Source organism: Erinaceus europaeus, chromosome 6 (assembly GCF_950295315.1).
Source record: "Erinaceus europaeus chromosome 6, mEriEur2.1, whole genome shotgun sequence".
NCBI classification, from domain to species: Eukaryota; Metazoa; Chordata; class Mammalia; order Eulipotyphla; family Erinaceidae; genus Erinaceus; species Erinaceus europaeus.
Window position 1 is genome coordinate 53265933 of NC_080167.1, and position 14347 is coordinate 53280279.

The 14347-nt window shown below is 38.5% G+C and overlaps 1 protein-coding gene across 2 annotated transcripts in view; it reads right to left on the reverse strand.

The window, feature by feature from the left end:
- Positions 1 to 14347, reverse strand: part of ITGA8 (integrin subunit alpha 8) — a 183721-nt gene that overhangs the window by 126103 nt on the left and 43271 nt on the right. For both annotated transcript variants that reach the window (XM_060192219.1, XM_007526133.3), the window contains exons 5-10: positions 12709 to 12770; positions 9385 to 9430; positions 8450 to 8575; positions 7219 to 7263; positions 2037 to 2080; positions 617 to 673 (exon numbers count right to left, since the gene is read on the reverse strand). In XM_060192219.1, coding sequence (XP_060048202.1) covers positions 617 to 673; positions 2037 to 2080; positions 7219 to 7263; positions 8450 to 8575; positions 9385 to 9430; positions 12709 to 12770 — 380 coding nt within the window. The remainder of the gene's footprint in view (positions 1 to 616; positions 674 to 2036; positions 2081 to 7218; positions 7264 to 8449; positions 8576 to 9384; positions 9431 to 12708; positions 12771 to 14347) is intronic.

Genomic DNA, 14347 nt, shown 5'->3' on the forward strand with positions numbered 1-14347 from the left:
TCCTAAAGACCTATGTCAAAACAAACCTGCTTCCTTGGCACTTATAATGAAACCCACTCTCATAAGCATGGCCCTTTGAGCCCAGAAGGCACCTCTGCTTAGCCCCTGAGACCTCTGCCTCCCTCCTCAGTGCCCATTTTATGCTCATTTGCTCAGAGCTACTGTGCCTTCTTTCTGTTCTCATACTCAGCTGATTCCTGACTTAAGGGCTTTATATCAGATATCCTCTTGCCCCAAATATTCTAGGCAAGATAGAATAGTGGGTTCTTTCTTGTTGTTTGCACTTCAGCTTAGATATTGCCATTCAGTGGCCTCCAAGGCCACCCAACCTAGCAGCCCCCTTGCTACTCCTTCCCTAGTGTGGGGTGCAGTTCCCCCTGTGTTTTCTTCATACTACTCATAACTATCTGGAGTTATCCTGAGCCTGTTTGCTATTTAACTGTCATCTCTGTGCCTGCCCTTTCCCTGGCTATGACTGATTATATTCCCAGGGACTTGAGCAGTTTCCATCACACAGTAGGTGCTCAGTAATATGTTTCTGAATGAGTAGATGGTGTGAAGGTCGCATTGTGCTGTTAGAATAGTGTGACATTGTTTGGCAGTAAAGTGTCTTTACCTGTTCACCAGTGAAATTCTGAATGAAGGTCATGTCTGTAGAGTTAATGATTGAGACCTGAAATCATAGAAATTGGGTTACATCATTTGAGAAATGAGAAATCTGAGAATCAGAGGAAAAGTTTTAGAATTACCGCTTAAAGCATTTAGAAAGTTGTGACAAGTGATAAATAAAATGAAAGCTCACAAACAGAACTTTAGAGAATATCAAATTGAATTTATTTTTTATGGTTAAGTGTGGGATCCTTTCAGGCAAGTGCACACTGCACTGATCTGAAATGGAGGAACACAACTGAATTCCTTAATGTTGAGAGTAATTCATCTTTTGATCATTGGATTGGCCTAAGAAGAACTCATCTAAATGTATTTCTGTGCTAGTGCTATTTTGAGAAATTGATGACTATGATTTTTGGGGGGAAAAAGGAATAAATTAAAAAGCATTACCCGCATGATAAATATTCCTATTAATTCAGTTCAGCCAACCCAAGCATACATATATTGTTTACTAGACTTTAAAAATTATTTAAAATGATGTTTTCACAATGTCCTTTTACTATTTTTGGTGACTAGCCATTAAAGGTTTTTATAGTAGAACCCTTCTGAAATCTATGTCTACTCAGAACTTCAGAAAGTGACCTTATTTGGAAATAGAATCTCTGCAGATGGAATCCATTAAGGATCTTAGATGAAATCCTCCTGGATTTAGAGTGGGCCATACAGCTAATGACTGATGTCCTTATAAGAACGGGAGAGGACACACATAGCTTCAGGGTACTGTGAGAAGACAGAGGCAGAGACTAGAGTTAGGCTGGAACAAGCCAAGGGAAGGCAAGGTCAGCAGAGGCCAGAAGGGTCTTCCTCCAAATGCCTCAAAGGAATGTTGCCCCACTGACACCTTGACTTCAGGCTTCCAACCCCTTGAGCTATGTGAGATTAACTCTATGTTGTTTAATATACTTTATTTTTATAAATTTGTAGGCAGCCCTCAGAAACCAACCCAGTAGTAGAATAACTGATTTTATTATTTCTACCATATGAATTATGTTAATATACTGTTCCTATCAATAATGGCACCTTCTGTGATTATTCCTAAATTTTACATGAGGGGTACAGGGTTGGGGGGGGGTGCTGATTTCTGTGCCCTGTGTCTGGTTTAAGGCCCAGCTGTCCTGTCCTCAAATTCTTAATAGTTCTGCATAAAGGACCTGTATTTTCATTTTGCACAGGCCCCACAAATGACGTAGCTCACTGGCATAGAGATCAGATTAAAAAAAAAAATCTAGCCTCACTTGCTTTCCTTCCTTTTCAGTTAACACACAAACCTAGATCATTACTAAAGGACATTTCAACAGAATTTAAAATGGTATGAAACACAGCATTGCTAATAAGAAAGTATACTATGATGCATTCTGAGTACTCACATATCCAAAATTCTGTGCTCCTCTTGGAACTCCAGCTACCAGTTCTGGGGATAAAAAAATAGTGAGGCATAATTATACTCCAAATCAGCTCAAGATAGTGTATTTTTATTTTAAATGAGCAATTACTAGGTAGAGGACTTGGGATTTAAGTCAGAACTTCACATTTGCAATTGTTCCTGTTATAGACAACAAGAAACAAAACTGAAGCTGGCTTTGTTTATTTGTTTGTTTGTTTATTGCCTCCAGGATTAACGCTGGGGCTCAGTGCCAGCACTATGAATTCACTACTCCTGGTGGCCATTTTTTTCCATTTTATTGAATAGGACAAATGTAAATTGAGAGAGGAGGGGAAGATAGAGAGAAAAAGACCTCTCCTGCGAGTGAGGACCAAGGGCTGGAACCTGGATCTTTGTACTTAGATCTAAGTATGCTTAACTGAGTGCGCCACCACCCAGCCCCTGGTTTTGTTATTTCCCAGTTTCCACCAGTCCCTGGGTATGTCCATTCCTCACACCCAAGCCTGGCTTCTTAGTCTGCCTATAATTATTAGGTTAAGACTCTTACTCTGTTTTCTCTAAAACCTCTTTTAGTGACGTAAAAAGTGGTAATTCTTGTTACACACATCACAAAGACATGGGTAAATGATTTTGGTTACCTAAGGAAAAGTCACATATGAGTGACTGAAATTTTTAAAAGCTAATTAGTAGGTGCTGGGCAGTGGCACACCTGCTTGAGCACATACATTATCATGCACAAGGGACTGTGGGGCTTTAAGGCCCTGCCCACCATGCTTAACCAGGTGCGCCATGACTCAGCACCTGAAAGGTTTTTGCATAACCATTATGCTATCTCCCCAGCCCCTTTCTCTGTCTCTATCAAAAGGAATAAAATGATAAAAGCTTAAAAGGCAAGAAAGATTTATTTGGGATTAGATGTTTGACTTCTATGTAGTAAATTCACTCAACCTATTAATTTTTGTAGATAGTCATAACATATAATATTGAAAAAAACAAATTTCCCTTTTCACAAAGTTTTCAGTATAATCAAGAAAGACAGTTTTAAAGTGAGTAATTTTAAATGATGCATTAAAAGGGACTGGAGTTGTTATGAGAAGTGAATTGAAATTCATTAGGGTAATTGGGGAAAAGACTCCACAAAGAAAGACATTGGGACGAAAAAATGAAGGAAGTCAGAAAACAGATATATGGAGATCTGAGAGGAGTTAAGTTCTAGCCTATGGGAACAGTATGTGCAAAGGTTCAGAGGTAGATGTGTGTCTAGAAAATTACAAGAAGAGTAAAGAGGTCAGGTCTAGTTAGCAGGGTTTGCTCGTGAGTCAGATATGGATGGAGGCTGAGAGAAGGGGCACAGTCCTTGACTGTCTTCCAGGGTTCTGGGAATGAGCTTGGAGCACAGCACTGTCAGGTAATGCGTTGGAGACAATGGGGGTCAGAGCCCTTGCAGTAGAGTAGATGGGATCAGTCTTACAGAAGTGAGTTCAAAAGAAGAGGTGCCAGTGACTGGGAGACAGAAATACTGGCACAGAAGAGAGGCAGCTTACTCAAAGGAGAGAAATATGGGTGCTCACCACGCTTAACCAGGTGCACCACCACCCAGCACCTGGAAGGTTTTTGCACAACCATTATGCTATCTCCCCTTTTCTCTGTCTCTGTCAAAAAGGAATAAAATAATAAAAGCTTAAAAGCTAAGAAAGATATATTTGGGATTAGATGTTGGACTTTTCTGTAGTAAATTCACTCAACCTATTAGTATTTATAGATGGGAATGGAAGAAGAATCACAGGGAGATTTTTTAATTATTATTTATTTGATAGCACAGAGGACAATTGAAAGGGGAGAGAGAAAGAGAGATACCTGCAGTACTGTTTCACCACTAGTGAAGCTTCTCCAAAAGGTGATTTTTTAAATATTTTTTTATTGTCACCAGGGTTAATACAGGGGCTTGGTACCTACACAATGAATCCACCACTCCGTGTGGTTATTTATTCCTTTTTCTTCTCTTCCCCCTCCCATTTGATATGACAGAGAGAAATTGAGAGAGGAGAGAGATAGAGAGAGGGGGAAAGAAAAGAGAGATACTTGTAGTGCTTGCTTCACCACTCATAAAGTTTCCCCCCACAGGTGTGGGCTTGGGGTTTGAACCTAGGTCTTTGCACCTGATAACATGTGCGCTCAACCAGGTATGCCACTGCCCGGCCCCAAAAGGGTGATTTTTTTTTTTTTTTAAGATGGAAGAAATATCAGTGTGCTTGCATGAAGGTGGGAAGGATTCAGCAGAAATTCAGCAGATTATGTGGAATAACTGAGAATTGCTACAGCCTCATCTCTGAGTCATGACAAGGGCTGGGCCACATGGAAAGTAGAAAAGTTAGTTCTTTAGAAGGGAGCATGGATAGTTCAAGTAGGTGCTTGAAGAAAGGCTTCAGAAAAACTAATGGCTGGGGATGTAGCTCAGTCACAGAGTGCATTCCTAATGGGCACAAGGCCCTGGGTTCAACCTTAGATATGCAAACAAAAAAGGGGGTGTGGAGTGGGAAGAATGAAAATGGAAAAATGAAAAGAGGGAAGAAAAGAGAAAAAACATCTGGATATCTGGATGAATTTCCATCACAGCAGTCAAAACTGGCAGTGTACTGTTCAGTTTTCAATAATCATTATTTAGGATTAATAAGAACTCCTGGTACCCCAAAGCAAACCACAATCAAATATAATGACTTGACTGATTTTGAGTCAGACCTGTCAACCCAGAATGAGTGAGGGAAGTTATGTTATTTTACATACATGGAAATCACTATTGCTTGGACCCCACAAACATTTGAAATTTTGTTTTAGAAAATTGACCACAGAAAGCCCAGGTTCAATTCCTAGCACCATACAATGCCAGAAATATACAGGACATGGGTCACTCTCTTTCAGGAAAATAAACATATTTTTAAAGAAATTGACCATTTTACTTAGTAACTTAGGAGTCCACACTCTCTTATGACAACACTAATTCATTTTTCAACTTAATGCTAAATAAAGATGTTCATGATAATTTTAAAACTCAGGACGGTTAAATTGCTTGGCATCTAAGGCAGATTAGAAGAACTGTCACTCAGCTGCAAAAATATTATACTAGGAGGGACAATAAGAGACTTTTCTTAGATCCATTCAAACAACTCATGGCAAAATCTTCAAGGTCTCAATATGAACAATACATTTAGGGGGGAAAAATAGATCCTTAGTATCAAAATACATGATTTTGATTCCAACCCTACTAGGGAACAGCAAAGAAGACTCCACTGATCTAATGTTTTCATCCACTACATCAGATGTGGGACCTATTTTTTTCAGCCAAAAGCTTTTTGGCTATTTATACCATCGTTTTCAGGTCATACAAAGTATAAGCTTAAAAATTAGTACTTAGTGATGCTATGAAAAAAAAAGTTCCAGGGGGTCAGGCGGTGGCGCAGTGGGTTAAGCGCATGTGGCGCAAAGCGCAGGGAGGGACCGGCATAAGGATCCCGGTTCGAGCCCCTGGCTCCCCACCTGCAGGGGAGTCGCTTCACAGGCGGTGAAGCAGGTCTGCAGGTGTCTATCTTTCTCTCCCCTTCTCTGTCTTCCCCTCCTTTCTCCATTTCTCTCTGTCCTATCCAACAAAGAATTGCGTCAACAAGGGCAATAATAATAACCACAACGAAGCTACAACAAGGGCAACAAAAGGGGGGAGAAATGGCCTCCAGGAGCGGTGGATTCATGGTGCAGGCACCGAGCCCAGCAATAACCCTGGAGGAGGAAAAAAAAAAAGTTCCTAGATTTACTGAATTTTGAGTCCTATCTGCAGTGTCCTTTATAAAACTGACCAAATGATTACAAGGGGCTTATGTGGCGCATGGGTTGGATGTTTGCCACCTCTGTAGTAGACACTGGTCTGTGCACTTTGCAACGTCATTCTTGTTTACTCCCTTAAGAAGCAAGCATTCGTATGGCATTTGTGATGTGGGCAAACTGAGGCTTAGAGACTTGGCTATCATACACAGTTAGTGAATAGCTGAGCTCAAGAACTGATGGTAAAGGCAAGCTTCTTTCCACCGTGTAAAATAACATTCCTAGAATTGCTCACTTTCTTTCATTTCAGCTTACCATATCCTACGCTAGAATGAGAAAAGGGGATAGTAACTTTCCTTCAGTCATGAACACTCATTATATGAAAATTACATATACACAGCTTTGCATATAATTTCTATGCTTTCAGGTCTCATACATATAATCTGTATTCCACCCAGCACCCTAAATCCTACATTAAGGATCTCTCGCCTAGATTATATTAAATTGCTTACTATTTTTAATAAGATGCTCACTCCTTATTGAATTAAGTAAATACTGGGCAGTCTTTGACTCAGAGCATCTGATGAACAAGTTGTGAGGACACCTTGAAGTGCCTTTACGTCAGCTGTATGCAAATCACTAACTACTTGGATCCAGTTTCTGGTTATTTCTGCACTCCCATGGGAAGTCACTATGCTTTTCTATCACCTTCCTCTAAGAAGTTACTTGGGACCTGGGTATGTCCAAAAGCAAGCAATGCAAAGACCTTGGTGGGAGTCAGGTGGGCAGTTCACTTTGGAGATGTCCCAGAAGAGGTCAGAAATTACAGACTTCTCAAGATTCATCTCTTATTAACAGCTAGGTTTTTGTCTAAATCACTCTGTCTTTCATCAATAACATGCGACTACCTAAACAGGTTTTTTTCTAACTAGATTTTATTTTTCTTCTTTTTTCTTTTCTCTTCTTTTCTTTCTTTTTTAAAGATTTACTTCCTTTTTAAATTTTTGAGAGCAAGAGCAAAAGAGAGCACCACTCAGCTCTGGCATATGGTTGTGATGGTGGGGATTGAAGCCAGGGATTCAAGTATTCAAATCAGGTGCTTTAAACAGAGCTATCTTCCCAGCCCTGGTATTTATTCTTGTGAAATTCCCTAAAACTTTAAAAGTTGTGCCAACCTGTGTAATTGGTTTCTATAAGATATTGTTACATTCTAGGATTATATATATAATTTGTGTGTGTGTGTGTGTGTGTGTGTGTGTGTGTAACAAAGAAACAGTATGCCCTTTAAAAGGACTTTCTAGGTCATTTTCCCTGTGTTTTACAAATGACTGAGGTTCCATGGTCTTTCTCACCTTGCTGAGTGTCTCCAGTAAATTCCCCAGCAGCAACTGAGTACCCTGTTTTAAAGAAAAGAGACACAATAATCACTTTTAAAGGCTTTGCAAATGAATGATACGTAGAAAAATGAAAGAATTGCACTAGTACAGCCTTAATGCAGAAATCTCACCAAATATTGTAAGATAATTTTAGGGCTCTACATAGGGAAGAATATTAAACAAGCTATATGAACACTTTTATAGTAAGCCCTGAAAGTACAGCAGTAGCTGTTGTTTCTGTGTAGGACAACACATTCAGGTCTTGGGTCACTTTTAAAAGCAGAAACATTTCATGGTCTGCTTTAAAGCATTTTGAAGTATTCTAAGAGTCATTGAGGCATTCATGGTGAGACATGATACTCTTGAAAGTATCCTATTCTGCTCAGCTTTTGCTATTTCTGATCATCAACAAGGACAACTTTCTAGTTCCTCTCCTGATATTTTTCCACAAACCTTATTTCATCTATATTAAGATGAGGTGAAGAAAATAATTGCAATAAAAATCATCAAGCCATCAAAATACCAATATATACCAAAACCTGTGAAAACTAGTGGTGCCATCCATGGCTTATTCAGAACAAATTTGATAATATTCTAGCAACTGGCTAATCTCTTCTTGTTGCTCTAGAATTGGAGTCACCATGCTGTATTCTGGCTTTGGGCAGAACTTCTACACACAGAATGTCCCATTCTTCAGGAGAGACTGTTAATGCACCATATAGAAAAACTGTCAGGGGGCTAGAGAAACAGGGTAATGGTTATGCAAAAGACCTTCATGCTTGAGGCTTCAAGTCCCAGATTCTATCCCCAGCACCACCATAAACCAGAGCTGAGCAGTGCTCTGTTTTTCTTCTCTATCTGTCCCTCTGTATCTCTCACATTAAAAAATAAATAAAGTAGTAGTTTATAATCTTAAAAAAAAAAAAAAAGCTGTTAGGGCCTAAGGCTCCAATATCCCAGGTTTAATCCCTGGAACCACTGTAAACCAAAGCTGAGCAGCACTCTGATTTAAAAAAGAAATGTCAAGACAAATGGATTATATGTCATGGTTGAGTTGAGAGAGAGAAAAGGGGGGGGGGATTGAGTCCACTCTAAGTTGATAAGAAAATTTGCCCAATATTTCAGATAAATCAAGAAAAAATTTTGTATCCATGTTTAATATGCTCGATCTTTTGAGAAACCACACATGTTAAGCAATGAATCTCACCAAGGTAACTGTCATCATAGGAAGCTGGAGCCACTTCTGTCTGTTTTTCTCGAGCCAATTTCCTTAGAATATCCTTGAATGAGTAATTTGCAATGATATCTGCAATGCTGGTAGTGATCACCTGACCTGTGATTAAACCAATGACACTTTAAGCGAATGAATGCAAGAGACAGATGGCCTCTCTCCTTGAAAATTATAGCATCCCTTGTTTTTTGATGATGACTTCTTCAGTTACCAGAGCTGCAAGGTAGAGTTGATTACAGTTGGATATAACTGGAAGAAATAATGCAACCTTATCTGTCTTCCAGATCTGAGTTTAGGGTTGCTTATTTCCAAATTAATTAACTTCTGGGCTACTGCTGGGCTACATAACGGGGTATAGAATATGGAATAGAAGTCATCCCCTTTAACAAATGCTATCTTACACGTGGGTTTGGGGTTTCCTAAGCAGAGCACAGGTTATGTTTCCTACTCCCTATCAACTAGTCTCCAAAGGACAAAACACACCTTCATGCAACCTCTGCCCCAGGGAAGCATCATTCTGTGCTCCTGGCTCCCTCATGGCATGCCTTTCATTCCTAGTGGGCATCATACCTGGCATTTCTCAGGTACACATTCGAGGGTTCCATCAATGCCTACACCCTTCCCCAGATCTTAGTTTTGCAAGACTGTAAATGTCTGCTTCTTGTCACTATTTTATCATTAGAATCTAGCTCAAAGCCTGACATGACCTTGGAAAACCTTTGGTGAAAAAGAAAATCAAGTATTTTAGAGCACCATGTATAACAGAGTACAAACTCAAATACTTCATTCATTTGAGGAAAAAACAAAACAAAACACTGCCTTATGGGCATGAAATGCCAAATCAGTGTTTGATGTTACAAAATCTTTGTTGGTAATAAGAAGCAAAAATTTCTTCTGTTAATAGAACATACCTTGCCAATAAAAACTTCCAGGTCCTCCAACTATAAGGTCTCCATTCTACAAAACAAAAACAGTAATCAGAAAAAACAGGTTTTTATTTTTTAAATGCCCACCCTTTTATTTTATGAGAGAGAGAGAGAGAGAGCCCACCAAAGTTCTAGCATATTCAGTGGGGTTGAAGTGGGTGAACCAAGGGCCTCACATGAAAGCTTTGCACTCTGCCTAATGAGTTACTTCTCTAGTCATGTAAACTGGACTTTAAAAAAAAATATTTTTGGGAGTCGGGCTGTAGCGCGGCGGGTTAAGCGCAGGTGGCGCAAAGCACAAGGACCGGCATAAGGATCCCAGTTTGAACCCCGGCTCCCCACCTGCAGGGGAGTCGCTTCACAGGCGGTGAAGCAGGTCTGCAGGTGTCTATCTTTCTCTCCTCCTCTCTGTCTTCCCCTCCTCTCTCCATTTCTCTCTGTCCTATCCAACAACGACAACAACAATAATAACTACAATAATAAAACAACAAGGGCAACAAAAAGGAATAAATAAAATAAATATTTAAAAAATTTTTTATATATTATTGGATAAAGACAGAGAGAAATTGAGAGGGGAAGGAGAGACAGAGAGACACCTGCACCTCTGCTTCACTACTCTGAAGCTTTCCCCCTGCAGGTGGGGACTTGCTTGACCTCGAGCCCTTATGCACTATAATGTGTGCACTTACCCAGGTGCAGCAGTGCCTGTCCCTTAAACTGGAGTTTTTAAAGGATAATAAGTCACTGTAACAAGCACTGCTCTAATAGTGAGCTACATGTAGAATTAGTTCTACATAAAAGAGCAATTTTTGACATGTTCTACATAAAAGAGTAATTTTTGACAAACAGATCATTTTCAAACAGGTCAAACTTTGTTTTTGCTTTCAATTATTTAGTGTGATAGCATTTTAAATAATTTTAGTTTGAGTTAATTAGGAAAGTTGATTTCTCTCCCCTGAGAACATAAAAATTCCTCCCCCCCCCTTTTTTTTTGGCACTGCCTTGGGTAAATAAAATATCTACATGTTGAATGTTCTGCAAGTTAGCAGACAGGGAGCCTTGGCAGTAAAAACAGAATTCAGCTCCTATTGATCTCAAGGCCACAACAATGCCTATTTTTTCCATATAGTTGCAAACTTACTCCTTTCCTAGGGGAGCAACAATTCTAGACACACTACCTTTCAAACACTACAGCGTACATTTTCAGTGGGGGAAATAAGACCACGACAGAGAGTAAAACTTCAGATGTTGATGAAATTTCTCTATACTGTTTAAAAAAAAACATGGTGTGTGTGTGTGTGTGTGTGTGTGTGTGTGTGTGTGTGTGTGTGGTCAGGATTCAAAAAGGGACTTATACTTGTGAGCTCCTGCTGAGTCACCTCCTCAGTCTAATTTTTATATTTTTAACCAGAGGGTAGAAGATACTTCAAAGCACCACTACACCATCCCCGGAGTTTTGTTGGTACTGCCCATGGTGCTCCCAAATAGTTCTGGAGATTGAAACCCAAGGCCTCACACAAACTAAAGGATGCCCTTTAGCTGCTGAGTCATCCATCTCCGTGCTCCAAAATCACAAAGTCTTTACTGACTGTATTCTGAATAGACCTGGGCATCATTTTAATTTTTTTGAAAGAACATGTGAACTTTAAGTTAATATTAAATCTCATCAGGCAATTATAGTTAAGAGAGAAAAACGATTTATAGATTCCACTGATCTTTTCAGAAGCACCTTTCTTTACAGAGTTCTTAAGATTGGTCATTTTTTTAAAAAATGGTTGTCACAAAGAGTAGGAAGAAAGCCTATTACTTTTCATCATATATGTGTATGTATATATGGTGTATTAAACAGTTGTCATGTACATATACTACTTTAATAAAAATAAAGAGCAAACAAGAAATTCACAAACTAGCCCAAAATAGATTTGGCTATCTACCTAGAAGTTCTTTTTTTTTTCTTTTTCATATAACATTATTTATTTGCCATTTGGAAACTATTAGCTCACCAAAGTATACAAACATCCTGTGTTGAAATAGTATATCATACAATAAAAAAATCATATATGTGAGAACTCGTTACGCACTGGGAAACTGTTAAGCTTAATATGGCAGTTACAAATTTAATTTTTACTTAAATTCTAATTTTCACTTGAACCTTGAATTATCATTGATGAAACTTTTGTTTGTCTTATTTATTTTTTGAGAAAATGTCTGCCTTATGCCCAGCTCTGAATCACTATGTTTCTCTCTCAGCTGTTCTTTTAAGTAAAAACTGTAGTCCCTGAAAAAAAAAGTGATTAGTTTAGTACACACTCAAACAGTTATGCAGTACCTTTTTTTAGAAACACTTACTGTACTTTGGTTTACAGAAATGTTTTCTGTGCATTTACACTTTACTATATAAAAGTGTCCAGAGTTCAAGATCCAAGAAACTGATACATTTTACTGCTTCGTGGAGGATATTAAGTAAAAGCAGCATTGTTTGCTTGCTTGCTGTGAAGAACACTGTGACTATTAGTATAGTTAGTATCTCTTTGGTTTGTAAGAATTGAGCAATCTTGTCCATAATTGTTGCAAATATCAACAATTAAAAAGACAAATAATGCCTTAGTTTGGTCATGGCAGTAAATTTTATCTGGTAAACTTTTGTACTGTTATTGTAGTTATTGTTGTTATTACTGTTGTGCCAGAAATTGAACCCAGGGTCTCAGGAATAAATTCTAGTACTGAGTCACCTTCCTGGCCCAGTATATTTATATCTATATTTGTATATTTTTAATTTAATCCTGCCCAAGTTTTTATTTGAGTTTTTAAATTATTTTTTATTACTGATTTAATAATGATCAACAAGATTGTGGGAGAAAAGGGGTACAATACCATATAATTCCCACAACCCAAGTTCTGTGTCCCATCTCCTCCAATGGAAGTTTCCCTGTTCCTTATCCCTGTGGGAGTATGGACCAAATATCTTTATGGGGTGCAGAAGGTGGGAGGTCTGTCTTCTGTAATTGCTTCTCTGCTGGACATGGATGTTGGCAAGTTGTTCCAAACCCACAGCATTTTTCTGTCTTTCCCTAGTGGAGTAAGGATCTGGGGAGGTGGGGTTCCAGGAAACATTGGTGAGGTTGTCTGCCCAGGGAAGTCAGGTTGGTGTCATGGTGCCAACTCAGTGGCTGTAAAGCAGGTTCTTTTTTTTTTTAATGGTATTTATTGGAGGAAGATGACCAAAGTGGAACTGAGAAGCAGAGAGTTAAGACAAACCAAACATATGGGATAAATTTTAGAAGACACAAGACATTTAAAAGAACTCACCTTATAAAAATCCAGACTAAATCCTGCTTGGCAATAGCCCTGGCCTTCTGGGTCAGCATTGCCTACAATGATCAAAATAAGTCAATGTTATACAAATAACAATTTCCCAGATCTATTTAAATATCCCATTCAGAATCTCCTGCTGCTGTTTCTATAAACATCTAAATTTAAAATGATGCGTGTGTATTTTATATTCATTTAAAAAATGTATTCCAAGTAATGTGCTAAACACATTGCAGTCTATTCTCTTTGTTCAAAATAGTGTGTGATTATAAATCAAGATCAATAGGAATTACATCACTTAGAGCTATTACATTGGGCTTTCCAAATCATGTTTAGTGAAATAAAATCTCCAGCTTCCAACCGTGTTCTGAGTTCCAAGAGGCAGTGGGGAATTTCTGTGTTACCCACTTGTTCTAAGTGAATGCAGAGTGGTCAGTCCTAAAGGCAATGACTTAAGAAAAAGAGAGTCGAACATGGTACCTGGATGGATGCTTTCTATGTGGGCAAATCAAGGATACCAAGTCTTATGATCTCTAGCAGAAAATCAGTTTCACATTAGTCTATCATCATTCATTACATAATCTTGGAAATGCATTTCTGTTCACATTGTACTTCAGAGGGACTAATGTAATGTTCATATTTTCAAAGGAGTAAACTCTCTTGTAAAGCCTTATTTGGTCTTCTGTGCAGTATAATTCACTAGATGAATATTCATAAAAGTTTTCAAACTAGAGTCAGGTCAATATGTGGATTCCCACGATATTGTTATCAAAGTCTCTAAGACGCTAGAATTAGAAATTAATGATTTGACAGTTGCACTTAAAGAGTTTCCACAACTTCTAAAGTGCTTAGGTTTAAAACAAAATGTAGCTCAATGTGTGTGTGTGTGTGGGGGGGGGGGGATCTCAATCGTTAAAGAGCTAGATATGTGCATGCCAGTCATTACTCCTGTCTTAGGAAGACATTGATGAATGGAAACTAGAGTAAGACACAGGAGAGGAAATGTACATCATCACAGGAAAGATTGATGGGCAGAGCATGTGCCCACCCCAGAAGCTGTTTGAAATGGATCTGGTCTTTCCATCTATTCCTATAATGTTTTTTTTTCCTTTCCTTTGGTGACTACATAATTTTGGCAGCATCAACAGCATCTATTGTTCCCTAAAGCTCTGTTGATTTTTTTAAGACTGTTCTTTATTTAGACTGCATAAGCACATTTAAGAATGAGAAATGTACTTTCAATGCACAAACCTTCTAAAATTATCTTCAAAATCAATACTGCTTTTTCATTTATTGTAAATGTTTCAGAGAGGAAATTTGAGCATTCATTTTGCTTTTGAAGCAGGAAACTGAAAAAAAAACTAAGGGGAAATACTAATTTTTCATAAAATCCACTGAGAAAATAACCACCTCCAAATGATTATTTTAAGCAATGTCTGTAGCTGACTGTGAAGCTCCTTCCATTGCAAAGTAACTTTTCTCTTAGAATTATGGGCTCTGACAGCTGAAGGGATGTCTCTTTCCAAGCTTGGGAGCATCTGTAAACGTTACAAGTATGTCCCAGAATGAACTCGGTATCACAGGGACTCAGGAAGCTGGTTCATTGCTATTTGTTGGCTTCCAACGTCGAATGGCA